The 26,728-nt window shown below is 45.8% G+C and overlaps 1 protein-coding gene across 3 annotated transcripts in view; it reads left to right on the top strand.

Moving 5' to 3' along the window:
* Positions 1-26,728, top strand: part of LOC137422863 (uncharacterized) — a 635,168-nt gene that overhangs the window by 516,748 nt on the left and 91,692 nt on the right. For all 3 annotated transcript variants that reach the window (XM_078774996.1, XM_078774997.1, XM_078774998.1), the window contains exon 22: positions 7,276-7,395. In XM_078774996.1, the coding sequence (XP_078631122.1) occupies positions 7,276-7,395 (120 nt within the window). The remainder of the gene's footprint in view (positions 1-7,275; positions 7,396-26,728) is intronic.

Raw genomic sequence — 26,728 nt, 5'->3', positions numbered from 1 at the left:
TATCGACCGATCGGCCACGCCCGGGGACTAGGCGTGGCCTCGGGATATATATGCAGGCTCTAAGCTCGAACCCGCTCAGTGCTGAAGTGCGAGCTTTCGAATAAAGACTTTGTTATACCAACGCGTTGTGGCCTACCTCTCTGGCAATCGAGTCGTGTGTGCGCAGCACCACAACGTGTTCATTTTATTATTAAGGAGTGTGAACTGTGACAAAATGTAATGTGCGATGAGCCAGTGCCGACAATGATTCTGTAGCTTGTTTGAAACACTGTGTCACGCAATATGATAACAACCATGTTGAAAAACTGCATACTGTAGATTCAGAATTTATCCGATAGGTTATCCGACAAAGTAGTTCAAATAACATGCAAAATTCAGCTCATTAATATTCATGACCCTGGAAGTTGTGAGTGTCAGGGAGGAATGAACACCTTTAATGTACTGAATGCCGTGTCTGCTACGGCTCATTTGCACGTGCAGGTAGCAGCACTCAAGTCAATTGGGGAAATTGCTTCCTGGATTTGGTGTGCTGCGCGATTTGGTCGTGCTGGGGAGCGAGCAGTGTACCGGTGACTGTTAATGGCCCCACGACGACTCCGCCTGTGATGTGAAAGCCAGCACTTTCACTGCCAGTCCCCAGCCCGGATTAAAGGAGGAGAGCTAGCATCAGGAAAGTCATCCGGCTGTAAAACCTATTTGCTGAAACATATGGAATGCGGATCCTGAGGAATGTGGAGCATGGTTGGACGTCGCATATACACGACGAGCAGAAATATCACGTGTTTCTGTGAGAAACTGGCAAGGGTTACCGTATCAAGAGTGTATGTGGTTGAAGAAGCAAGTACGAGAGAGGAGGAAAAGAGAAGAAGGTGTGGCTGGCCACATTGAATGTGGGAAGTATGACTGGGAGAGGCAGACAGATTGCTGATGTGATGGAAAGGAAGACGGCACAGATTCTGTGTGTGCAGGAAACAAGGAAAAGGTCATTGGGGGGCAGTTTCAAACCTTTCTACAGTGGTGGAGATGGAATGAGAAACGGGAAAAGGTGTTGGTATCATACGTATTTGATGAGGACGTCAAGAAAAAAGCAGTGGAGGTGGACGGAGTAAGCGACAGAGTTATGAGCATGAGGTGAGATGTTGTTGAACAAGTGAACAATGTGGTCAGTGCTTATACCCCTCGGGTTGGATTCCAAAGTCATGAGAACTGATAAGGATGTATTTTTGGAAGAGATGCATAGAGTGATGGCAAAGGTAACTGGGGCAGAAAAAAATCGTGGTCAGTGGTGACTTCAATGGGCATGCTGGTGAGGCAAATGGAGGTGTGGATGGAGTACAAGGCTGTTTGAGAATGAGAAAGAGAAACAAAGAAGAAGAGCAGATTATTGAATTTGTGGTTACATATGATATGGCAACAGCAAATACATTTTTCCCGACAAGACTAAAACATCACATCACATAAAAGAGCGGAGGTAATGTTTCACAGATAGCTATTTTGTGCAGAAGGAGGAAATGGAAGGCGGTCAAAGATGAAGGTCATACCTGGTGATGCAGCAACACCCCAGCATAGAATGTTGGCCTTAGGTATGGTTATCAAAGGAGTGAAACTATGTAAACAACAATGAGCATCAAAGGTGAGGTGGTGGGAACTGGGAGACAAGGAGAAAAGGGAAGTGGTTGCTGAACGGGTCTTGAGAGAGATGAGAGCAGAGGAAGTTTGAAAAGGGAGTTCTGGATTTGAGAATATTTCAAATGAGATCAAGTAGGCTGGAAAATAGATTTTGGGTATGAATACAGGTAAGCAAAGAGGTGATAATGAGACCTCGTGGTGGATAGGGAAGTACAGGAGGCGATTCAGGAGAAAAAAAACCACCGTTTAGAGGCCATTTTTCCCCGCAAAGCGGGGGTTGGCCTTTTCGGGGACCGTGGTTGTTGTTGTTTTTTTTGGTCCCCTTTTTGAAGCAATGTTTTACGGCCGGATGCCCTTCCTGACGCCAACCCTTTTTGCCGCCTTTAACGACAAACAGGGAATTACCAGTGAACTGGTACTCAATTAGCCGACCTCGGAAGGATGACAAGCTGAGTCAACCCCCCTGGCATTAATTCGGCGATCGACCGAGATTCGAACCCAGGATCCTAGGATCCTAAGCCGGCACCCTAGCCGCTAGCGCAACACCAGGATTCAGGAGATTCAGGAGAAAATGGAAGCAAAAAAGAAGAGGGATGAGATCAATGATCAACAGAGTGCAGATGAGTTTAGGATAACAAATAAGGAAGTAAAGAAAGTGGTGACAAAGGCAAAGGCACAAGCTTGTAGAAGGATGTATGATGATTTGGATACAGAGGAGGGACAGAGGAATATCTTCCATCATTAAATGGCTTCCACTTCTGATATTAAATCCTTCCTCTTCTCCAATGGTTTGAGCTCAGATCGTCAATTTGGATTCAGACCAGGCCACTCTAATCTGGAAATGCTGCTTCTGCTTTTTCAACAATGGATGGAGGCCCTCAACGCGAAACAGGACTTCCTCTCCTGTCATAGTCATCGTGTGGCCCTGAATGGAATTCTCTCATCTCTTCCTGTCCAGGTTGGAGTTCCTCAAAGCAGTGTTCCTGGCCCTATGCTTTTTCTGGTCTTCATTAATAATCTCTCCAACTGTCTGGAAAATCCTCTTCATCTTTTTGCCGACGGCTCCACCCTCTGCCGCTCCATATATCAACCCTCCGATCGGCAGGCTGCAGTCTCTTCACTCTGCAGACCTGGACAAAATCATAAACTGGTCAAAGAAGTGGAATGAACATGTCTTTCAATCCTGACAAATCTAACACTCTCACTTTGCCTCTCTGTAAAGACCGACTGCAAAACCTTCCCATTTACTTTCTCAACAATCCTCTCGAAGAAGTTCTGTCACTCAAGCTTTTGGGTCTCACTATCTGCCATGATCTTTCCTGGGAAAAACACATTTCCAAGCTGGCCTCCAAAGCCAGTCGCCGACTGGGCATCCTACATCGTGCGAAGTCCTTCCTTGGCACTTCTGAGCTTCTCACCACATACAAGGCTTTCACTCCCTCACTCTCTTCAATCCCACTCCTCTCTCCAGGTCTTTAAAACAGCTGTTCACCACCATCTCTTATCTTCCCCCATCCAAAACCTTGATCTTATCTACCCCTGTTAATCCACCCCAAATCAACCTCCTTCAAATTCCTTGTTTTTCTTCATGAAATCCACTGTCGTGTCCATCTGTTTATTCCGTGTACCCTCCCCAGCCCTCTCCCTTCCACAGATCTCCCGATGTCCCTGTACCCCACTGTTGTTGTGCTTCCCTCTCCCCCCCCCCCCCCCCCCCCCGCCTATTCTCTCCCGCTCTCATTGTCGTATGCTCTATGTGTTAGCTCTTACATGAGTCTGGACTTAGTAACACAAAAAAAAAAATCTTTGGAGTTGTGAAAGCCAAAGACAGTGCGGATCCAAATATATCTTCCAGATAACACTGATCAAAAATGAGGACAACACAATGCTGAGAGATGTGGAGATAAAGAAGTGATGGAAAATATACTTTGAGAAACTGATAAATGAGGAGAACCCAATAATTCAGAGTAGAACCTGCTGGAAACGAAGGGACAAGAAGAACCATCCAGAAGGAGAAGGAAGGGAGAACATTGGTGAGAATGAAGAATGGTGGTACGGCAGTTGGGCCAGATGGGATACCTGTTGAAGTGTGGAAGGTGTTGGGTGAAGAGGGTGTTGACTTCTTGCTACAGCTATTCAGAAACTTTTTTTTTTTGTATACAAGATCAAGGCTCGTGTAAGAGCTAACATTAATCACAAAAAAAAAAAACGGACACACAAAACATACAATCAAGGGAACGGGAGACAAGATGGGGAGAGAGAGAGAGGGATGCACACAAGTACAACAGCAGAGAACAGGGACAACGGGAGATCTGTGGGAGGGAGAGGGCTTGGGGGAGGAGGCATGGGAAGGCTGGGGGCGAGGGGGATTATTTATAAAAAAGAAGAAATGCTGAACGAGTGGAGAGAAAGTACATTGGTCCCGACTTACAAGCAAAAAGGAGATGTGCCGCGTGCAACAACTACAGAGGCACCAAATTGATGTCGCACACTATGAATGTCCGGGAAATAATTATTTGGAAAATGTTGAGGGAGGAAGTGATGGTCAGAGAAGAGTAATTTGGATTTATTTATTTTTGCATTAATTTTTGATTTGTTGATTTTTACCTTCAGACAGATGGTTGAAAACTGTAGAGGATCTACATTTGGTGTTTATTAATCTGGAAAAGGCCTCTGAAAGAGTGCTGTGACAAGAGTTGTGATTAAAAGGTGCACAAAAAGGTGCAAAAACAGATCCTAGCAACTACAGACCAATCAGCCTTCTCCCAATTATCAGCAAAGTCATGGAATCCATCATTCCTTCAGATATGAAATCTTTCCTCTTCTCCAATGGCTTGATCTCTGATCATCAATTTGGTTTCAGACCTGGTCACTCTACTCTGGACATGCTGCTTCTGCTTTCTCAAAAATGGATGGAGTTCCTCAATGCCAAACAGGAAATTAGAGCTGTCTCCCTTGACATATCACGTGCCTTCGATATGGTCTGGCACCCCGCTCTGCTCACCAAACTCTCCTCCTATGGTATCCATGGAAATCTCCACGCTTGGCTGGCGGACTTCCTCTCTAGTCGTAGTCAACGTGTGGCCCTGAATGGGTTTCTCTCATCTCCTCTTCCTGTTCAGGCTGGAGTTCCCCAAGGCAGTGTTCTGGGCCCTGTGCTTTTTCTGGTCTTCATCAATGATCTCTCTGACTCTCTTGAAAATCCTTTCTATCTCTTTGCTGATGACTCTACTCTCTGTCGCTCCATTCCTCATCCCTCAGATCGGCAGTCTGCAGGCTCCTCACTCTCTGCAGACCTGGACAAAATCACAGACTGGTCAAACAAGTGGAACATGTCTTTCAATCCTGACAAATTTCACACTCTTACGATGTCTCTCCGAAAAGACCGACTGGACAACCCTCCCATCCACTTTCTGAATAATCCTCTCCAAGAAGTTCTGTCACTCAAGCTTTTGGGTCTCACTATCTGCCATGATCTTTCCTGGGAAAACCACATTTCAAATCTGGCCTCCAAAGCCAGTCGCCGACTGGGCATCCTCCGTCGTGCGAAGTCCTTCCTCGGCACACCTGAGCTCCTCACCACATACAAGGCTTTCATCCGCAGCTCAATGGAAAACTGCTCTCCCCTCTGGGCTGGTGCTCCTGCCTCACACCTGGCTGTCTTCACGCTGTTGAAACCAAAGCATTCAGAATCATTGGAATCTCCCGCGATGAAGCTAACTCCATGGGCCTTTCACTCACTCAATGCAGGCAGGTTGGTGGTCTTTCCGTCTTCTACCGACTCCTCTCTGGCCTTGCCCCCCCAGCTCTCTCTGGGCTCTGTCCCCCAAATATTCCAACAGGTCACACAAGATCTGCCTGCAACCCTCTTATGGTTAAACTGCCAAAATCAAGACTCTCTGCTCACCTTCACTCCTTCATTCCTCTTTTCTCCCGCCTCTGGAACAAACTCCCTCACTCTCTTCAATCCCACTCCACCCTCCAGGTCTTTAAAACAGCCGTTTACCACCATCTCTTATCTTCCCCCATCCAAAACCTTGATCTTTTCTACCCCTGCTAATTTCACCCCAAATCCACTTTTTTGAAATACCAACTTCTGTCCTGGAAGTCCTTGGTGTCCTTGTGTTTTATACTTCTCCCACCCCCCCCACCCCCCCTTCCCAAGCCCTCTCCCTCCCACACATCTCCCTGCTGTCAAATGTTGTGTTTGTGTGCTTCCCCTTCTCTCCCCATCTTGTCTTCCGCTCCCTCTTTTTATATATTTTGTTTGTCTGGTTGATTTGTTTGTGAAATAAATGTTCGCTCTTTCACGAGCCTCGATTCAGTATACAAAAAAATATAAAATAATGATCATGTCATCTGTGCCTCCATTATGACGTCATAATTCGACAATTAAAAAACTTCTTCCGATCAAGATGAAATTTCTCATTTGTCGGAGAAAAAAATTAATGATGGCGTCATCGCTCACGTGGTTTGGCCGCCATATTTATTTTTCCACAAAAGCCTTAAAAACCACTGAAGCGTGTCCTGGCGATGGTCTGCAATCTCTGATTGCTCTTTCTTCATTTTTGTGACGCACACCATGGGATCTTTGACGTCAACCAACTAATGCTGGCAGACAGGACGCCCAGTTTAACGTACATCCGAGAATCCGGCACACACATTGAATCACCCTGCTTCCGAAACGCCGGAATGACTGTTTATAGCTGGTCTACGTGTTCAAAAGTAAATGAGGTCCCGCCAAATAATATATCATTGCTGATGATTTTACAGATTGCTGTTCATTTTCACTAAACGTGACCGTTAGAATGGAGGAAGATGGAAACTGTAGTTTGGCTTCCATGTTTGATTCTTACATATGGTTGTCTTGCTGTTTTTTCTTCCACCGAGCCTCGTACTTCTCTTGTGGTGGTTACCTTAATTCAATGAGCCAAGCTGCCTCAGCATCACCTATGTCCACATCTACAGCTTCTTTCAAGCCTTTTTCCAATTACTCCATGAGAGGTACACATGCAGGCCATTCTGATGGGTACGCAGTTCGCATGGCTGGATCCACTTCACAATTTGGTACCACAAAGCTACCGGCTGCAACACCAGGCACATTCCTCAGCTCAAAACCGATTGCGTATGCTGCAACGAGTTACTTTACACCTTACGAGGCCCCTTTCATGCCAGCCACAACTGAAGAACTTCCGTCATTGGTGGCACCTGCAACATATGGTACCCAGTCCCAAGCCTACCAAGCAATTGGGAAAGCTGGAAATCGCACAGCATACGTTTCTCCCTCAGCCTACCAGCCCACACCACCTGCATCTTTCCAAACACACAGTGCTGCTTACCAGGCTCCAGCAGTGACGGCTGCCTACCAAGGTAAGTTTCTGTAAACTTTATCTTCCACCTCTATTTTTACCGAACAAGTCAAAATTTATTTCCTCCTTTCACATACAACAATAGCCACTCCTACTCCTGCTTATGTGACACAGACTAGGCTGTTAATGTCCAGCCAGGTATGTCTCTGCAATAACCAGTGAAAATATGGTAATGGCAGAACCACACAGGTCATTGCCCTATCAATGACCAGTGTGGTTCTGCCACCACCCGGGTCAAAGCTGTTGCTGTTGGTTTCATCTTTCTCTGTTCCATCAGGTGTACCAACTCCCACTGGTATGGCAGTACCCAGCTCAACATCGACCTTCCCAACAGCCTACGCTTTCAGCCCAGCTTTTCCCAGTCAGCCGACTGCACCTGCGGCCATGCAATATGATGGTGAGGAACATTTGAAAAGTGTAAATCGACATTGTTTTGTGGTTCCACAAGTAAAATAAACAGAGGCTCAAATAATTATGGTAAGGACTTGACAGAGTAAAATTTCTTGGCATCATGATGTAACAAGAATATTTTTAGTTTTTATGATTTACTCGGAGTGTACCCGTCACTGATGGGTTCATTTTGTTACGTGTGGGGGTAGGTAATGAAATACCTTAGTCAAGGTAGAATTGTATGGAGTAGCGTGCTCCGAATGTCGTGAAGAAGAAACCTTCATGTATCAAAGTTAGGGCCGGATGTCCGTGTAAGCGTATATGTCGCCATGCGAGGGGTGGAGCTATGCTAAACAGTTCGGGCATAAGGATAAATTCCCAGTGGCAGGATTCCCAGTGGCATGTTACTGCCTCTGTGATTTTTTCCCTTAGTTCTTGTAAAAAAAATTCCCTCTGCCAGCCAACCATTCGGCACATAATTATTACAACATAATCGCCGACGGTACCCACACACTACGACTTCGCCCAGCCGAACCTTCTTGATGGGCGTCAAGAATGGCCTTGAGGCCACGCCCCAAACTCGCCTGCTCGAAACTATACTCTCAGGTTTCTGGACTTCAGACCAGACTTTGGTGGGTTAAATCGGTTTTATGAGCACTCAACCATCCCTCTTCCCTCAGAGCATATTTCTGATGTGGGCAGTAATTCTATTTGTCTGAAGGCCTTTGAGCTTCTGCATATCCAGATGACATAGCTCGCTCTAAAGCCCGTTTTGGATGCAGTGTCCATAATAATCTTCCTCTTTCCTTTTGGGATGCCTAAAAAGATTAATATTACTCCTTTTATTCACAACATTAATATTACTCCTTTTATTTATGACATTAATATGACTCCTTTTATTTATAACATTGATAGTACTCCTTTTATTTATAACATTAACATTACTGCTTTTATTTACATCAATATTACTGTTTTTATATATAACATTAATGTTACTCCTTTTCTTTACAACATTAACATGACTTTTTATTTGTAACATTAATATTACTCCTTTTATTTATAACATTAATATTACTCCTTTTATTTACAACATCAATATTACTCCTTTTATTTCCAATATTAATATTACTCCTTTTATTTACAACATCGATATTACTCCTTTTATTCACAACATCAATATTACTCCTTTTATTTACAACATCAATATTACTCCTTTTATTCACAACATCAATATTACTCCTTTTATTTACAACATCAATATGACTCCTTTTATTCACAACATCAATATTACTCCTTTTATTTATAATACAAATATCACTCCTTTTATTCACAACATTAATATTACTCCTTTTATTTATAACATTAATATTACTCCTTTTATTTACAACATCAATATTACTCCTTTTATTTACAAGATTAATATTACTCCTTTTATTTACAACATTCATATTACTCCTTTTATTTATAACATTAATATTACTCCTTTTATTGACAACATCAATATTACTCCTTTTATTTCCAACATTAATATTACTCCTTTTATTTATAACATTAATATTACTCCTTTTATTTACAACATCAATATTACTCCTTTTATTTACAAGATTAATATTACTCCTTTTATTTACAAGATTAATATTACTCCTTTTATTTATAACAATAATATTACTCCTTTTATTTACAAGATGAATATTACTCCTTTTATTTATAACATTAATATTACTCCTTTTATTTACAACATTGATATTACTCCTTTTATTTACAAGATGAATATTACTCCTTTTATTTATAACATTAATATTACTCCTTTTATTTACAACATTAATATTACTCCTTTTATTTACAAGATGAATATTACTCCTTTTATTTATAACATTAATATTACTCCTTTTATTTATAACATTAATATTACTCCTTTTATTTACAACATTGATATTACTCCTTTTATTTACAAGATGAATATTACTCCTTTTATTTATAACATTAATATTACTCCTTTTATTTACAACATCAATATTACTCCTTTTATTTACAACATTAGTATTACTCCTTTTATTTATAACATTAATATTACTCCTTTTATTTACAACATCAATATTACTCCTTTTATTTCCAAGATTAATGTTACTCCTTTTATTTACAACATTAATATTACTCCTTTTATTTACAACATCAATATTACTCCTTTTATTTCCAAGATTAATGTTACTCCTTTTATTTACAACATTAATATTACTCCTTTTATTTACAACATCAATATTACTCCTTTTATTTCCAAGATTAATGTTACTCCTTTTATTTATAACATTAATATTACTCCTTTTATTTACAACATCAATATTACTCCTTTTATTTACAAGATTAATATTACTCCTTTTATTTACAACATTAATATTACTCCTTTTATTTATAACATTAATATTACTCCTTTTATTTACAACATCAATATTACTCCTTTTATTTACAAGATTAATATTACTCCTTTTATTTACAACATTAATATTACTCCTTTTATTCACAACATTAAATTACTCCTTTTATTTATAATACAAATATCACTCCTTTTATTCACAACATTAATATTACTCCTTTTATTGACAACATCAATATTGCTCCTTTTATTTACAATACAAATATCACTCCTTTTATTCACAACATTAATATTACTCCTTTTATTTATAATACAAATTTCACTCCTTTTATTCACAACATTAATATTACTCCTTTTATTGACAACATCAATATTACTCCTTTTATTTATAATACAAATATCACACCTTTTATTCACAACATCAATATTACTCCTTTTATTTATAACATCAATATTACTCCTTTTATTTACAACATCAATATTACTCCTTTTATTTACAAGATTAATATTACTCCTTTTATTTACAACATTAATATTACTCCTTTTATTTATAATACAAATATCACTCCTTTTATTCACAACATCAATATTACTCCTTTTATTTATAACATCAATATTACTCCTTTTATTTGGAACATCAATATTACTCCTTTTATTTACAAGATTAATATTACTCCTTTTATTTACAACATTAATATTACTCCTTTTATTTATAATACAAATATCACACCTTTTATTCACAACATCAATATTACTCCTTTTATTTATAACATCAATATTACTCCTTTTATTTACAACATCAATATTACTCCTTTTATTTACAAGATTAATATTACTCCTTTTATTTACAACATTAATATTACTCCTTTTATTTATAATACAAATATCACTCCTTTTATTCACAACATCAATATTACTCCTTTTATTTATAACATCAATATTACTCCTTTTATTTGGAACATCAATATTACTCGTTTTATTTATAACATAATATTACTCCATTGATTTCCAACATTAAAATTCTTCCTTTTATTTATAATATTAATATTACTCCTTTTATGTATAATATTGTTGCGGATCTCGCTACGTCGGCTCTCCCCTTATCAAGAGGGAGTTAATCCCCTTGTCTTTGATCTGGCCGACGCGACCCTGGAAGTTATGACGTCACTTCCGGACGACGTTAACTAGTGTTGTAAGCCGTCTTCTTATTACCCCGCCAAGTGCCGTTTCGGCGTCGCCACCATCGACTTCTTGGGGCACCGCATCACCAGGCACGGGGCCGTCCCTTTACCGGCCAAGGTGGAGGCGGTCAGGGATTTCCCGCGGCCCCGCACAATCAAGGGGCTCCTGGAGTTCCTGGGCATGGTAAATTTTTACCACCGCTTCGTGCCCCACGTCGCCCAGCTTCTCCGCCCCTTGCACGAGGCCCTCCGGGGCAAGCCGGGCAAAGGTGACATCGCCTGGTCGGCGCCGATGACCGCGGCATTTGCGGTGCAAAGCTGGCCCTGGCCGACGCCACCATGCTGGCGCACCCGGCGCCCGATGCACCGATCGCCCTCACCACCGACATGTCGGACTACGCGGTGGGCGCGGTGCACGAGCAGTGGGTGCGTGGTGCTTGGCAACCACTGGCGTTTTTTAGCTGGCAGCTTCGCCCGCACGAACGCCGCTATTGCACCTTCGACCGCGAGCTGCTCGGGCTCCACCTGGCGGTCCGACACTTCCGCCATCTGCTGGAGGGCCGCCCGTTCACGGCATTCGTCGACCACAAGCCCCTTGTGTTCGCGATGGCCAAGGTCGCCGAGCCATGGTCGGCACGGCAGCAGCGTCACCTCTCTGCCGTGTCCGAGTACACGACAGACATCCGTCACGTGGCGGGTAAAGACAACCCGGTGGCGGATTGCCTTTCCCGGTCCGTCGTGCTCACGGTCCACCTCGGGGTCGACTATGCCCGGATGGCGGAGGACCAGACCGCCGACCCCGGCGTCCAGGCCTTGCGGACCGCCGTCAAGGGCCTCCGCGTCACCGAGGTGCCGTTCGACGCCGCGGGCGCGGCCCTCCTATGCGACGTCTCCCTCGGCCGGCCTCGCCCCATCGTGCCCGCTGGCTGGCGGCGCCCAGTTTTCGACGCCATCCACGGCCTGTCCCACCCGGGCACGAAGGCATCCCAGAAGCTCGTCGCGGCGAAGTTCGTCTGGCACGGCCTCCGGAAGGACGGCCGCGACTGGGCCAGGACGTGCCTCGCGTGCCAGCGCGCAAAGGTCCACCGCCACACCCAGGCTCCGTTGGCCCCGTTTGCGGTGCCCGAGCGTCGGTTCGACCATGTGCACGTCGACTTGGTGGGACCTCTGCCCCCCTCGCGGGGGTTCACCCACCTCCTCACCATGGTGGACCGCACCACACGGTGGCCGGAGGCCGTCCCATTGGCGGCGACGTCTGCAGCTGATGTGGCGCAGGCCTTCATCGCCAATTGGGTTGCCCGGTTCGGTGCCCCCTCGGATATCTCGTCCAACCGCGGCCCACAGTTCACCTCGGAGCTCTGGGCCGCGGTGGCGCAAGGGCTCGGGGTGACACTACACCGCACCATGGCCTACCACCCCCAGGCCAATGGCCTGTGTGAGCGCTTTCATCGCTCAATGAAGGCCGTGCTCCGGGCCAGCCTCCGCGACGGCAGCTGGGTCGACAGACTCCCCTGGGTCCTGCTGCGCCTGAGGACGGCGCCCAAGGACGATCTGCGCGCATCCTCGGCGGAGCTGGTCTTCGGGCAACCACTGCGGGTACCGGGTGAATTTATCCCCGACTCCACGGCTCCTTGGTCCGCGGCGCAACAGCGCTCCGCCCTTCAGGAGACCGCCCGGAGTAGGCTGGGCCAAATCAGGGGTGATTTTCAATTTTTCATACTACAAGGTTGTAATTTACCTAAAAGTTGTGGCTGGGTAACAGAAACAAAACCATGAAATGTTTTTTCAAAAATATTGACGTCTTACGGTAAAACAGCCCGTTACCATAGCAACCGTTACAGACGACTCAAAAAATTCTTAAAATCGATGATTTATCAGGCTGTGTGTGACCCCAGAGTTGATTCTGGTACCAAAAGATTCAGAATTGAAAGCCAAGGATGATTGGATCGCTTAACAATGTCTGTGACACAATTCAATACATCTTTTATCCCAAAAACTCATTTTTATCTCAAATTTAAGGCATTTGTTTGAAAAAAAAATGGAAAATTTTGCTTTTTAATCATAGGATAATCATTAATCAGAGCTATAGTCAAATTAAATGTACTTTAAATTAACTTTTGTCATTGATTAAGCTTTTTTGTCTCAAATTTAAGGTCTGACATTGAACATTGATAACAAAATAAAAAACCTAGTCCCAATTGTAATCAATGGAGGCCAATGACTTCTTAGTCACAACCTCAGTGGATGTTGCCAGTCCATGCAGCTTCTCCCTGACGCCCTTCACAACCCTGTATAGAGCCTGGAGCTGCGCCTCAGATGTGGGGGCCTTGTTAGTGTTCAAATCTGTGGCGAGTCCAAGTGTCCGCTCTGCTGCGTCATTGACAACTGGGAGTTTGGCCACAACTTCCTTGCCATGACGATAGCTGTCTGCGGTGGGCCACTGTGCAACGGGGAGCTTGACAAAACTGGAGTCAATACCCAAGAGTTCAAACATGCTCCAAGAGTCGTAACCAACAAAGTCTTTGAGGGCTTTACTCCCCAATTGCTGTGAGGCTGGCATCTCCTGTATCATGTTATGTGCAGTCCCATCATGGTACCTGAGCATAGCCCTTCTCATAGTCTGCTTGTCAGATGACGTTCTGTCCGAGAAGAGTGCCAAAGAGACCAATCTCTCTGAGAGGTACCACAAATGGTTTTGTAGCTTCTCTCGGGCCACAGTCACAAAGGACAGAAATTTGGCAGGCCACTTTGTTGGATTCTTTGCGATACTGGCCTCAGCCTTGAGGAGGTTCTTCATCAGGTACATGTCGTTAGATGGTGCATCTGCAGCACTGGTACATGTCAACCACGCTTTAGTGTAGAAGACTGACATGAATGCAGCGAGACTGGTTATGTCTTCCAGCTCTTCGGGTGTGTAGATATCTCCCAGCTGCCGACGGTCCTGCAAGTCCTTCACTACAAGCTTGACTGCATCCTTTTTGCTAGACTGAAGGTGGCTGGTTTCCTGCAGATGTCTGTGATACCCATGGTACTGGAGAACAACCAGTTCCCCTGTTGGTGGATAAGGGCCAGTGAATCCCTGGTTTCCTGGTAGATTGAAGATGGGGGGACACTTTTCGAAGAGCCACAACACGGTCTTGGCTTTTGTATCCATGCCTCATTGCCTATGTGATGCACTGCAATAAAAAAACAATTATTAATATAATGTTTGAATGAGAAAAGTAAACAAAAACAGCATACTTGCCTGATGAATGGTTACAGTAACAACCGAAAGCAGGCATTAAAATTAATGATTGTAAGCTGCTTTTATTAACTTTTTTTTATTGAAATTAAGATGGCCAAATTTAAACAACGTTATAACAGTTATAAAAACTGCACAATACAAGGTTGTAAAAGACAATTTAAAGTAAATTTAATTTGATTAATGGTTATCCTATGATTAAAAAGCAAAATTTTCCAATTTTTTCCCATAAATATGCTTGAAATTTCAGACAAAAATCAGTTTTGTGGATAAAAGTGGTATTGAATTGTGTCACAGACATTGTTAAGCGATCCAATCATCCTTGGCTTTCAATTCTGCATCTTTTGGTACCAGAATCAACTCTGGGGGTCAAACACAGCTTGAGAAATCGTCAATTTAGGCATTTTTTGAGTCGTCTGTAACTGTTGCTATGGTAACGGGCTGTCTGACCGTAAAACGTCAATATTTTTGAATTTTTTTTTCATGATTTTGTCCCTGATACTCACTCACAACTTTTAGGTAAATTACATTGAATTAGGAAAATCACCTCCGATTTGGCCCAGCCTAGCCCGGAGGTTCGCCCCGGTGCCGACGGCACACCACGGTTGCCCAGCTTCCCACGTCGCCCCGGAGCTTCGCATGGCGAAGTACGTCTTCGTCCGGCACGACGCCCACCGGGCACCGCTACGGCCCCCGTACGACGGGCCCTTCCGCGTGCTGGAGACCGGGGACAAATTTTTCACCATCGACATCGGCGGTGCCCCGGATCGCATCTCCGTGGACCGCCTCAAGCCGGCCCACCTCGATCCGGACCACCCCCCCGCAAGCAGCTCTGCCTCCGCGTCGAGGCCGCCCCCCGGCGGTCGGACCCCCGGCACCCCCCAGCCCGCCGTCCCGCCACCCCCCAGACCGGCATCCATCGCCAGGGGGCGTTTCGGCCGGGTCATCCAGCTTCCCCGCAAACTCACCCTTCAGGTGCGCGGGAATTCTTGGGGGGCGCGTGTGGCAGACACAAGGGACACTAATTCAGCGCACCAGCAGGTGGCGCGAACGTCCAGGTGGGGAACTGGAATGCATGCCCCGCCTATCGACCGATCGGCCACGCCCGGGGACTAGGCGTGGCCTCGGGATATATATGCAGGCTCTAAGCTCGAACCCGCTCAGTGCTGAAGTGCGAGCTTTCGAATAAAGACTTTGTTATACCAACGCGTTGTGGCCTACCTCTCTGGCAATCGAGTCGTGTGTGCGCAGCACCACAACGTGTTCATTTTATTATTAAGGAGTGTGAACTGTGACAAAATGTAATGTGCGATGAGCCAGTGCCGACAATGATTCTGTAGCTTGTGTTACGTGGTCCCCTCGGTGAATACCTGGTCTCGGTGACCCCCGGACCGCGAGAGGACCTTCGCCAGAAAGTTGTATTATATATGCGCTTTCGCCACGCAATCCATATGAATTCCACCCAAGAGAAAACTGCTGTTCAAGGATATATTTCAATGGTAATGATACCAGACAATTTCAATGATACAACCACGGAGATTTTCCCCGAGCAATCCACCATCAACAATTCACAATCCCCAATCAATCCCCTAGACGAGTAAGATGGCCATCTTATATATGTGTGTCCCCTTTGGTACTCACGACCCCCTTTGGTCCCTATCCCTCACAATGTCTCTGGGCCCCTCCTGACCAAGATGATGGTCGGCTTCGCCGCACTCGGGCGGTTGAACGAACCCCGGGTGGACGTGTTTCCACCGGGCAGGTATCGTACCGGGAACCCCGGCTGCAGCCCCCTCGTGGCCACGCGAAGCGGGTACTGTCAAGCAAGCCAAAAGCCACACGCCGCTTGCAACGCGTGGTAGGCCTCAACGCGCGACCCGTACGCGTCTTTGTAGACGGGACCGCGAACGGTGCCAGACGCTGGGTCGGTGCACGGCCCCACGGCAACTTGACGTGTCCACCGGGTATGTACACGTCCCGGTAACTCCTCTCGCCAGACGGGCTTGGGAACGCCGCTGTTTCACGCGGCTCAAGATCGATGCCACCTCTCGTCGGAGCGGGGCGAGGAAGAAGAATCCTCGTCGCTTCTCTTCCTCGTGTCTTTCTTGTTCCGTTTCCGGTCTCTTTTTCCAGAAGGGCTCCTGACCCTCCAACCACAACAACCCTTAATCGACTACACATGGATAAGCAAAAACCTGCATAGTAATTCACATAAATATGTAACACACCCCCCCTTCAAGAAAGAAAGTTTGAACCCAGCGAAAACTTTCTTTGCCGGCCAACTTGGATAAACAAACCAGATAACTCAACCCCCAAATTTTCAAAGGTAATTCACTCTGGACAACGCACCAGCAATGACATTGTCCCTGCCCTTTACATGTTCAATTTCCCGTTGGACTCCTGCCAAGCCAAACTCCATCTCATGACCCTCTGACTTTGACTGTCAGTTTCTTGTGAATGAAGGTTAAGGGGTTGATCAAAGATCCAAAGTTAAGCAACTCGATAGCACTTTTTCCGGGAGGCCAAGCCGAGTATTCACTACATGGATGCCTTTAGGAACGTGGAGTTCACGGTTAGTCCGTGCAGGAAAGTTCTCTACATGGATGCCTTGAGGAACGTGGAGTTCACGGTTAGTCCGTGCATGAAAGTTCACTACCTGGACGCCTTTAGGAACGTGGCGTTCACGGTTAATCCGTGTAGGAATCTTGGCTCGGCGGCTCCGCCGCATTCAGTGCTTCAACTTTTCAGAACTTCCCTAATAATTATGGTGGGACCCTTTGTCACTGTAGTCCCCTGAATAGCGGTCTCCTTCTCGGCCACTACTTTGACAATCCTTCCTTCGGGAGCTGCCGTAACTCAGGGAGCCTCCATCATAATATGGATTGCGGCCACCACCAAAACTACCGCCCAGTTGTCCTCTCCTGTAGATCTCTCGACGCCTACGAAATGCCTTCCCTACTGTTATGGTCCGACCCTCCAACTTCTTGCCATTCCAATTCTTCTCTGCCTCTCTGGCGTCTTTTGTGCTTGCAAACGTGACAAAGCCGAACCCTCTTGACTGTTGCGTTTCCCTGTCTCTTACCAACCGCACTTCCACCAGCGGCCCATATCTGTTGAAGACAGAGGTCAGAACTTCTTCCTCTGTTTTGAAGTTCAGTCCCCCTACAAATAACTTGGTACTTTTGTCGCCATCCCGAGCTGGTGTGGTGTTATATTCCCTGCGGGGCTCTTTACCAACCCTCAGGTTACCATAAACTTGACCCCCGGCCAAATCATTCCCGATAACCACAGATACACCCTCTACAGGAAGTGTGGCTTGTAAACCGACGGTGACCGGTCCTGACACCAAATCGGACTCCAAATGGATGACATGAAGTGGAGCACTAACACCGCCCCCGATCCCCTGTAAACGAACACTATCCCCCGTTGCCGTCTCCTCGGACCATGGCAAAATGCCTTCAAGCATTAAAGATTGATGTGCTCCTGTGTCCCTCAATATCCTAACCGGTCTCCGGTTAGTCGAGGCTCCATCCAGTGACACAAACCCCTCTGAAATAAATGGTTGGTAACCCTTTTGATGGCGATTTCTCACAATGGCCATTGCATTTGGAGTCGTACTAGTCGGACTCCGCTCTGGGTCTTCCCTTTTCATGAGGTAACAACTGGACATCAAGTGTCCAGGTTTCTTGCAAAAAGCGCAAGTAGGCCCGGAGGAAAAACTCGTGGTCTGCCTCGGGCCCCCTGAAAAATAAGTTTGTCTTGGGCCCGCAGCCCTCTGACTTCGAACAGGTGGGGTATCCGCGTTGTCCCCATAATCCTCTCGAGGCCGCCGCCATGTATTGTCGTTCTCCGCACCTGCTGTTCCCCACCTCCCCTGCAGAGATCTAGGCGAGGAGTTAGGTTCGTGGACCCCTATCCGGTGGGTTAAGGCATAATCATCTGCCAGGGTGGCTGCTTCCCACAACTTTGGTACTTTCTTTTCCTGCAGGTACACTTTGATGTCCTCGTGGACACACTGCTGAAATTCCTCCACCAGGATCAAGTCACGCAATGTTTCGAAGTCTTTCCCGACTCCTTTTGACTCACACCACCGATCAAACATGTTTTCTTTCACTCTGGCAAATTCCACATGGGTCTCACTCTCCCTCTTCCTGGCATTCCTGAATTTTTGCCTGTAAGCTTCCGGAACCAACTCATAGGCTTTGAGGATGTGTTTCTTCAGTACCTCATAATCTGCACATTGGTCCATTGGTAGCGCCGAATAAATCTCTTGAGCTTTTCCCACCAGCACACTTTGCACTAGTATGGTCCAGGCCTCCTCCGGCCAGTTTAATTGTCGAGCCACTTTCTCAAAGTGTGGAAAAAATTTCGCGACTTCCTTTTCACTGAACGGTGGAACCAGCCTCACATGTCTGCCCACATCCCAGGTTTTCTGGTTAGGTGTCGACCCCGTCAGCAAGGGTGGTACCTCTCCCCGTTCTCTCATTAACTCCAGCTCCTTGAATTTAATTTCCTGCCGAAGCTCCATGTCACGTTCCTTTAATTCCCTTTCTGCTTTTCTCTCCTCTGCTTCGAGTTCCCTTGCAGCTCTCCTCTCCTCTGCTTGTTTCTCTTCTCTCCTCTCTTCTGCTTTCCTTTCTTCTTCTGCTCTTTCCTTTTCTGCTTTCCTTTCTTCTTCTGCTCTTTCCTTTTCTGCTTTCCTTTCTTCTTCTGCTAACCTTTCCTGGAGTTCTCGTTCCACTCTCCTTTCCTCTGCTTGTTTCTCTTCTCTCCTCTCTTCTGCTTTCCTTTCTTCTTCTGCTCTTTCCTTTTCTGCTTTCCTTTCTTCTTCTGCTCTTTCCTTTTCTGCTTTCCTTTCTTCTTCTTTTAACCTTTCCTGGAGTTCTCGTTCCACTCTCCTTTCCTCTGCTTGTTTCTCTTCTCTCCTCTCTTCTGCTTTCCTTTCCTCTTCTTTTAACCTTTCCTGGAGTTCTCGTTCCACTCTCCTTTCCTCTGCTTGTTTCTCTTCTCTCCTCTCTTCTGCTTTCCTTTCCTCTTCTTTGATCCGTTCCTGGCTCCGTAATTGCAACTCCAGTTTCCGGAGCTCAACGTCTTCTGGTTCTTCGGGTAGCCACTCCCAGGCTAACTCGTCCCATGTTCCTAATCCCACCATAGACTGTATCACCGTGGTCTGCAACTCTTCCTTCCTCAAATTAGTTCGGACCTCCAAGTTAAAATGTTTGGCCAATTTCAAGAGGTCCGACTTTAGTAACGCTCGGAACTGTGCCTCACTCGGGGTTACCACAAAGTTCTGTGCCACAAACGCCATGGTGCCTATCGTTAACACCTGTTAACCTTCACCCAAGACTTTACCCCAATTTCTCAAAAATTTACCAATTAATAATTAATTAATTAATTTTAATTAAAAAAAACTATTATTTTATTATGTTATACAATTTTAAATCCCGGACGTAGACCCAATTGCGAAGCCGCAAATCGTAATTTGGACGAGCCCCCAATTCTGTTACGTGGTCCCCTCGGTGAATACCTGGTCTCGGTGACCCCCGGACCGCGAGAGGACCTTCGCCAGAAAGTTGTATTACATATGCGCTTTCGCCACGCAATCCATATGAATTCCACCCAAGAGAAAACTGCTGTTCAAGGATATATTTCAATGGTAATGATACCAGACAATTTCAATTCACAATCCCCAATCAATCCCCTAGACGAGTAAGATGGCCATCTTATATATGTGTGTCCCCTTTGGTACTCACGACCCCCTTTGGTCCCTATCCCTCACAATGTCTCTGGGCCCCTCCTGACCAAGATGATGGTCGGCTTCGCCGCACTCGGGCGGTTGAACGAACCCCGGGTGGACGTGTTTCCACCGGGCAGGTATCGTACCGGGAACCCCGGCTGCAGCCCCCTCGTGGCCACGCGAAGCGGGTACTGTCAAGCAAGCCAAAAGCCACACGCCGCTTGCAACGCGTGGTAGGCCTCAACGCGCGACCCGTACGCGTCTTTGTAGACGGGACCGCGAACGGTGCCAGACGCTGGGTCGGTGCACGGCCCCACGGCAACTTGACGTGTCCACCGGGTATGTACACGTCCCGGTAACTCCTCTCGCCAGACGGGCTTGGGAACGCCGCTGTTTCACGCGGCTCAAGATCGATGCCACCTCTCGTCGGAGCGGGGCGAGGAAGAAGAATCCTCGTCGCTTCTCTTCCTCGTGTCTTTCTTGTTCCGTTTCCGGTCTCTTTTTCCAGAAGGGCTCCTGACCCTCCAACCACAACAACCCTTAATCGACTACACATGGATAAGCAAAAACCTGCATAGTAATTCACATAAATATGTAACACTTGTTTGAAACACTGTGTCACGCAATATGATAACAACCATGTTGAAAAACTGCATACTGTAGATTCAGAATTTATCCGATAGGTTATCCGACAAAGTAGTTCAAATAACATGCAAAATTCAGCTCATTAATATTCATGACCCTGGAAGTTGTGAGTGTCAGGGAGGAATGAACACCTTTAATGTACTGAATGCCGTGTCTGCTACGGCTCATTTGCACGTGCAGGTAGCAGCACTCAAGTCAATTGGGGAAATTGCTTCCTGGATTTGGTGTGCTGCGCGATTTGGTCGTGCTGGGGAGCGAGCAGTGTACCGGTGACTGTTATTGGCCCCACGACGACTCCGCCTGTGATGTGAAAGCCAGCACTTTCACTGCCAGTCCCCAGCCCGGATTAAAGGAGGAGAGCTAGCATCAGGAAAGTCATCCGGCTGTAAAACCTATTTGCTGAAACATATGGAATGCGGATCCTGAGGAATGTGGAGCATGGTTGGACGTCGCATATACACGACGAGCAGAAATATCACGTGTTTCTGTGAGAAACTGGCAAGGGTTACCGTATCAAGAGTGTATGTGGTTGAAGAAGCAAGTACGAGAGAGGAGGAAAAGAGAAGAAGGTGTGGCTGGCCACATTGAATGTGGGAAGTATGACTGGGAGAGGCAGACAGATTGCTGATGTGATGGAAAGGAAGACGGCACAGATTCTGTGTGTGCAGGAAACAAGGAAAAGGTCATTGGGGGGCAGTTTCAAACCTTTCTACAGTGGTGGAGATGGAATGAGAAACGGGAAAAGGTGTTGGTATCATACGTATTTGATGAGGACGTCAAGAAAAAAGCAGTGGAGGTGGACGGAGTAAGCGACAGAGTTATGAGCATGAGGTGAGATGTTGTTGAACAAGTGAACAATGTGGTCAGTGCTTATACCCCTCGGGTTGGATTCCAAGGTCATGAGAACTGATAAGGATGTATTTTTGGAAGAGATGCATAGAGTGATGGCAAAGGTAACTGGGGCAGAAAAAAATCGTGGTCAGTGGTGACTTCAATGGGCATGCTGGTGAGGCAAATGGAGGTGTGGATGGAGTACAAGGCTGTTTGAGAATGAGAAAGAGAAACAAAGAAGAAGAGCAGATTATTGAATTTGTGGTTACATATGATATGGCAACAGCAAATACATTTTTCCCGACAAGACTAAAACATCACATCACATAAAAGAGCGGAGGTAATGTTTCACAGATAGCTATTTTGTGCAGAAGGAGGAAATGGAAGGCGGTCAAAGATGAAGGTCATACCTGGTGATGCAGCAACACCCCAGCATAGAATGTTGGCCTTAGGTATGGTTATCAAAGGAGTGAAACTATGTAAACAACAATGAGCATCAAAGGTGAGGTGGTGGGAACTGGGAGACAAGGAGAAAAGGGAAGTGGTTGCTGAACGGGTCTTGAGAGAGATGAGAGCAGAGGAAGTTTGAAAAGGGAGTTCTGGATTTGAGAATATTTCAAATGAGATCAAGTAGGCTGGAAAATAGATTTTGGGTATGAATACAGGTAAGCAAAGAGGTGATAATGAGACCTCGTGGTGGATAGGGAAGTACAGGAGGCGATTCAGGAGAAAAAAAACCACCGTTTAGAGGCCATTTTTCCCCGCAAAGCGGGGGTTGGCCTTTTCGGGGACCGTGGTAGTTGTTGTTTTTTTTGGTCCCCTTTTTGAAGCAATGTTTTACGGCCGGATGCCCTTCCTGACGCCAACCCTTTTTGCCGCCTTTAACGACAAACAGGGAATTACCAGTGAACTGGTACTCAATTAGCCGACCTCGGAAGGATGACAAGCTGAGTCAACCCCCCTGGCATTAATTCGGCGATCGACCGAGATTCGAACCCAGGATCCTAGGATCCTAAGCCGGCACCCTAGCCGCTAGCCCAACACCAGGATTCAGGAGATTCAGGAGAAAATGGAAGCAAAAAAGAAGAGGGATGAGATCAATGATCAACAGAGTGCAGATGAGTTTAGGATAACAAATAAGGAAGTAAAGAAAGTGGTGACAAAGGCAAAGGCACAAGCTTGTAGAAGGATGTATGATGATTTGGATACAGAGGAGGGACAGAGGAATATCTTCCATCATTAAATGGCTTCCGCTTCTGATATTAAATCCTTCCTCTTCTCCAATGGTTTGAGCTCAGATCGTCAATTTGGATTCAGACCAGGCCACTCTAATCTGGAAATGCTGCTTCTGCTTTTTCAACAATGGATGGAGGCCCTCAACGCGAAACAGGACTTCCTCTCCTGTCATAGTCATCGTGTGGCCCTGAATGGAATTCTCTCATCTCTTCCTGTCCAGGTTGGAGTTCCTCAAGGCAGTGTTCCTGGCCCTATGCTTTTTCTGGTCTTCATTAATAAATCTCTCCAACTGTCTGGAAAATCCTCTTCATCTTTTTGCCGACGGCTCCACCCTCTGCCGCTCCATATATCAACCCTCCGATCGGCAGGCTGCAGTCTCTTCACTCTGCAGACCTGGACAAAATCATAAACTGGTCAAAGAAGTGGAATGAACATGTCTTTCAATCCTGACAAATCTAACACTCTCACTTTGCCTCTCTGTAAAGACCGACTGCAAAACCTTCCCATTTACTTTCTCAACAATCCTCTCGAAGAAGTTCTGTCACTCAAGCTTTTGGGTCTCACTATCTGCCATGATCTTTCCTGGGAAAAACACATTTCCAAGCTGGCCTCCAAAGCCAGTCGCCGACTGGGCATCCTCCATCGTGCGAAGTCCTTCCTTGGCACTTCTGAGCTTCTCACCACATACAAGGCTTTCACTCCCTCACTCTCTTCAATCCCACCCCTCTCTCCAGGTCTTTAAAACAGCTGTTCACCACCATCTCTTATCTTCCCCCATCCAAAACCTTGATCTTATCTACCCCTGTTAATCCACCCCAAATCAACCTCCTTCAAATTCCTTGTTTTTCTTCATGAAATCCACTGTCGTGTCCATCTGTTTATTCCGTGTACCCTCCCCAGCCCTCTCCCTTCCACAGATCTCCCGATGTCCCTGTACCCCACTGTTGTTGTGCTTCCCTCTCCCCCCCCCCCTCCCCCCCTGCCTCTTCTCTCCCGCTCTCATTGTCGTATGCTCTATGTGTTAGCTCTTACATGAGTCTGGACTTAGTACACAAAAAAAAAAATCTTTGGAGTTGTGAAAGCCAAAGACAGTGCGGATCCAAATATATCTTCCAGATAACACTGATCAAAAATGAGGACAACACAATGCTGAGAGATGTGGAGATAAAGAAGTGATGGAAAATATACTTTGAGAAACTGATAAATGAGGAGAACCCAATAATTCAGAGTAGAACCTGCTGGAAACGAAGGGACAAGAAGAACCATCCAGAAGGAGAAGGAAGGGAGAACATTGGTGAGAATGAAGAATGGTGGTACGGCAGTTGGGCCAGATGGGATACCTGTTGAAGTGTGGAAGGTGTTGGGTGAAGAGGGTGTTGACTTCTTGCTACAGCTATTCAGAAACTTTTTTTTTTTGTATACAAGATCAAGGCTCGTGTAAGAGCTAACATTAATCACAAAAAAAAAAAACGGACACACAAAACATACAATCAAGGGAACGGGAGACAAGATGGGGAGAGAGAGAGAGGGATGCACACAAGTACAACAGCAGAGAACAGGGACAACGGGAGATCTGTGGGAGGGAGAGGGCTTGGGGGAGGAGGCATGGGAAGGCTGGGGGCGAGGGGGATTATTTATAAAAAAGAAGAAATGCTGAACGAGTGGAGAGAAAGTACATTGGTCCCGACTTACAAGCAAAAAGGAGATGTGCCGCGTGCAACAACTACAGAGGCACCAAATTGATGTCGCACACTATGAATGTCCGGGAAATAATTATTTGGAAAATGTTGAGGGAGGAAGTGATGGTCAGAGAAGAGTAATTTGGATTTATTTATTTTTGCATTAATTTTTGATTTGTTGATTTTTACCTTCAGACAGATGGTTGAAAACTGTAGAGGATCTACATTTGGTGTTTATTAATCTGGAAAAGGCCTCTGAAAGAGTGCTGTGACAAGAGTTGTGATTAAAAGGTGCACAAAAAGGTGCAAAAACAGATCCTAGCAACTACAGACCAATCAGCCTTCTCCCAATTATCAGCAAAGTCATGGAATCCATCATTCCTTCAGATATGAAATCTTTCCTCTTCTCCAATGGCTTGATCTCTGATCATCAATTTGGTTTCAGACCTGGTCACTCTACTCTGGACATGCTGCTTCTGCTTTCTCAAAAATGGATGGAGTTCCTCAATGCCAAACAGGAAATTAGAGCTGTCTCCCTTGACATATCACGTGCCTTCGATATGGTCTGGCACCCCGCTCTGCTCACCAAACTCTCCTCCTATGGTATCCATGGAAATCTCCACGCTTGGCTGGCGGACTTCCTCTCTAGTCGTAGTCAACGTGTGGCCCTGAATGGGTTTCTCTCATCTCCTCTTCCTGTTCAGGCTGGAGTTCCCCAAGGCAGTGTTCTGGGCCCTGTGCTTTTTCTGGTCTTCATCAATGATCTCTCTGACTCTCTTGAAAATCCTTTCTATCTCTTTGCTGATGACTCTACTCTCTGTCGCTCCATTCCTCATCCCTCAGATCGGCAGTCTGCAGGCTCCTCACTCTCTGCAGACCTGGACAAAATCACAGACTGGTCAAACAAGTGGAACATGTCTTTCAATCCTGACAAATTTCACACTCTTACGATGTCTCTCCGAAAAGACCGACTGGACAACCCTCCCATCCACTTTCTGAATAATCCTCTCCAAGAAGTTCTGTCACTCAAGCTTTTGGGTCTCACTATCTGCCATGATCTTTCCTGGGAAAACCACATTTCAAATCTGGCCTCCAAAGCCAGTCGCCGACTGGGCATCCTCCGTCGTGCGAAGTCCTTCCTTGGCACACCTGAGCTCCTCACCACATACAAGGCTTTCATCCGCAGCTCAATGGAAAACTGCTCTCCCCTCTGGGCTGGTGCTCCTGCCTCACACCTGGCTGTCTTCACGCTGTTGAAACCAAAGCATTCAGAATCATTGGAATCTCCCGCGATGAAGCTAACTCCATGGGCCTTTCACTCACTCAATGCAGGCAGGTTGGTGGTCTTTCCGTCTTCTACCGACTCCTCTCTGGCCTTGCCCCCCCCCAGCTCTCTCTGGGCTCTGTCCCCCAAATATTCCAACAGGTCACACAAGATCTGCCTGCAACCCTCTTATGGTTAAACTGCCAAAATCAAGACTCTCTGCTCACCTTCACTCCTTCATTCCTCTTTTCTCCCGCCTCTGGAACAAACTCCCTCACTCTCTTCAATCCCACTCCACCCTCCAGGTCTTTAAAACAGCTGTTTACCACCATCTCTTATCTTCCCCCATCCAAAACCTTGATCTTTTCTACCCCTGCTAATTTCACCCCAAATCCACTTTTTTGAAATACCAACTTCTGTCCTGGAAGTCCTTGGTGTCCTTGTGTTTTATACTTCTCCCACCCCCCCACCCCCCCTTCCCAAGCCCTCTCCCTCCCACACATCTCCCTGCTGTCAAATGTTGTGTTTGTGTGCTTCCCCTTCTCTCCCCATCTTGTCTTCCGCTCCCTCTTTTTATATATTTTGTTTGTCTGGTTGATTTGTTTGTGAAATAAATGTTCGCTCTTTCACGAGCCTCGATTCAGTATACAAAAAAATATAAAATAATGATCATGTCATCTGTGCCTCCATTATGACGTCATAATTCGACAATTAAAAAACTTCTTCCGATCAAGATGAAATTTCTCATTTGTCGGAGAAAAAAATTAATGATGGCGTCATCGCTCACGTGGTTTGGCCGCCATATTTATTTTTCCACAAAAGCCTTAAAAACCACTGAAGCGTGTCCTGGCGATGGTCTGCAATCTCTGATTGCTCTTTCTTCATTTTTGTGACGCACACCATGGGATCTTTGACGTCAACCAACTAATGCTGGCAGACAGGACGCCCAGTTTAACGTACATCCGAGAATCCGGCACACACATTGAATCACCCTGCTTCCGAAACGCCGGAATGACTGTTTATAGCTGGTCTACGTGTTCAAAAGTAAATGAGGTACCGCCAAATAATATATCATTGCTGATGATTTTACAGATTGCTGTTCATTTTCACTAAACGTGACCGTTAGAATGGAGGAAGATGGAAACTGTAGTTTGG

This window comes from Myxine glutinosa, chromosome 3, assembly GCF_964187855.1.
Source record: "Myxine glutinosa chromosome 3, kmMyxGlut1.1, whole genome shotgun sequence".
NCBI classification, from domain to species: Eukaryota; Metazoa; Chordata; class Myxini; order Myxiniformes; family Myxinidae; genus Myxine; species Myxine glutinosa.
The sequence above is the reverse complement of the archived record's forward strand: the minus strand, read 5'-3'. Positions and strand labels throughout refer to the sequence as shown.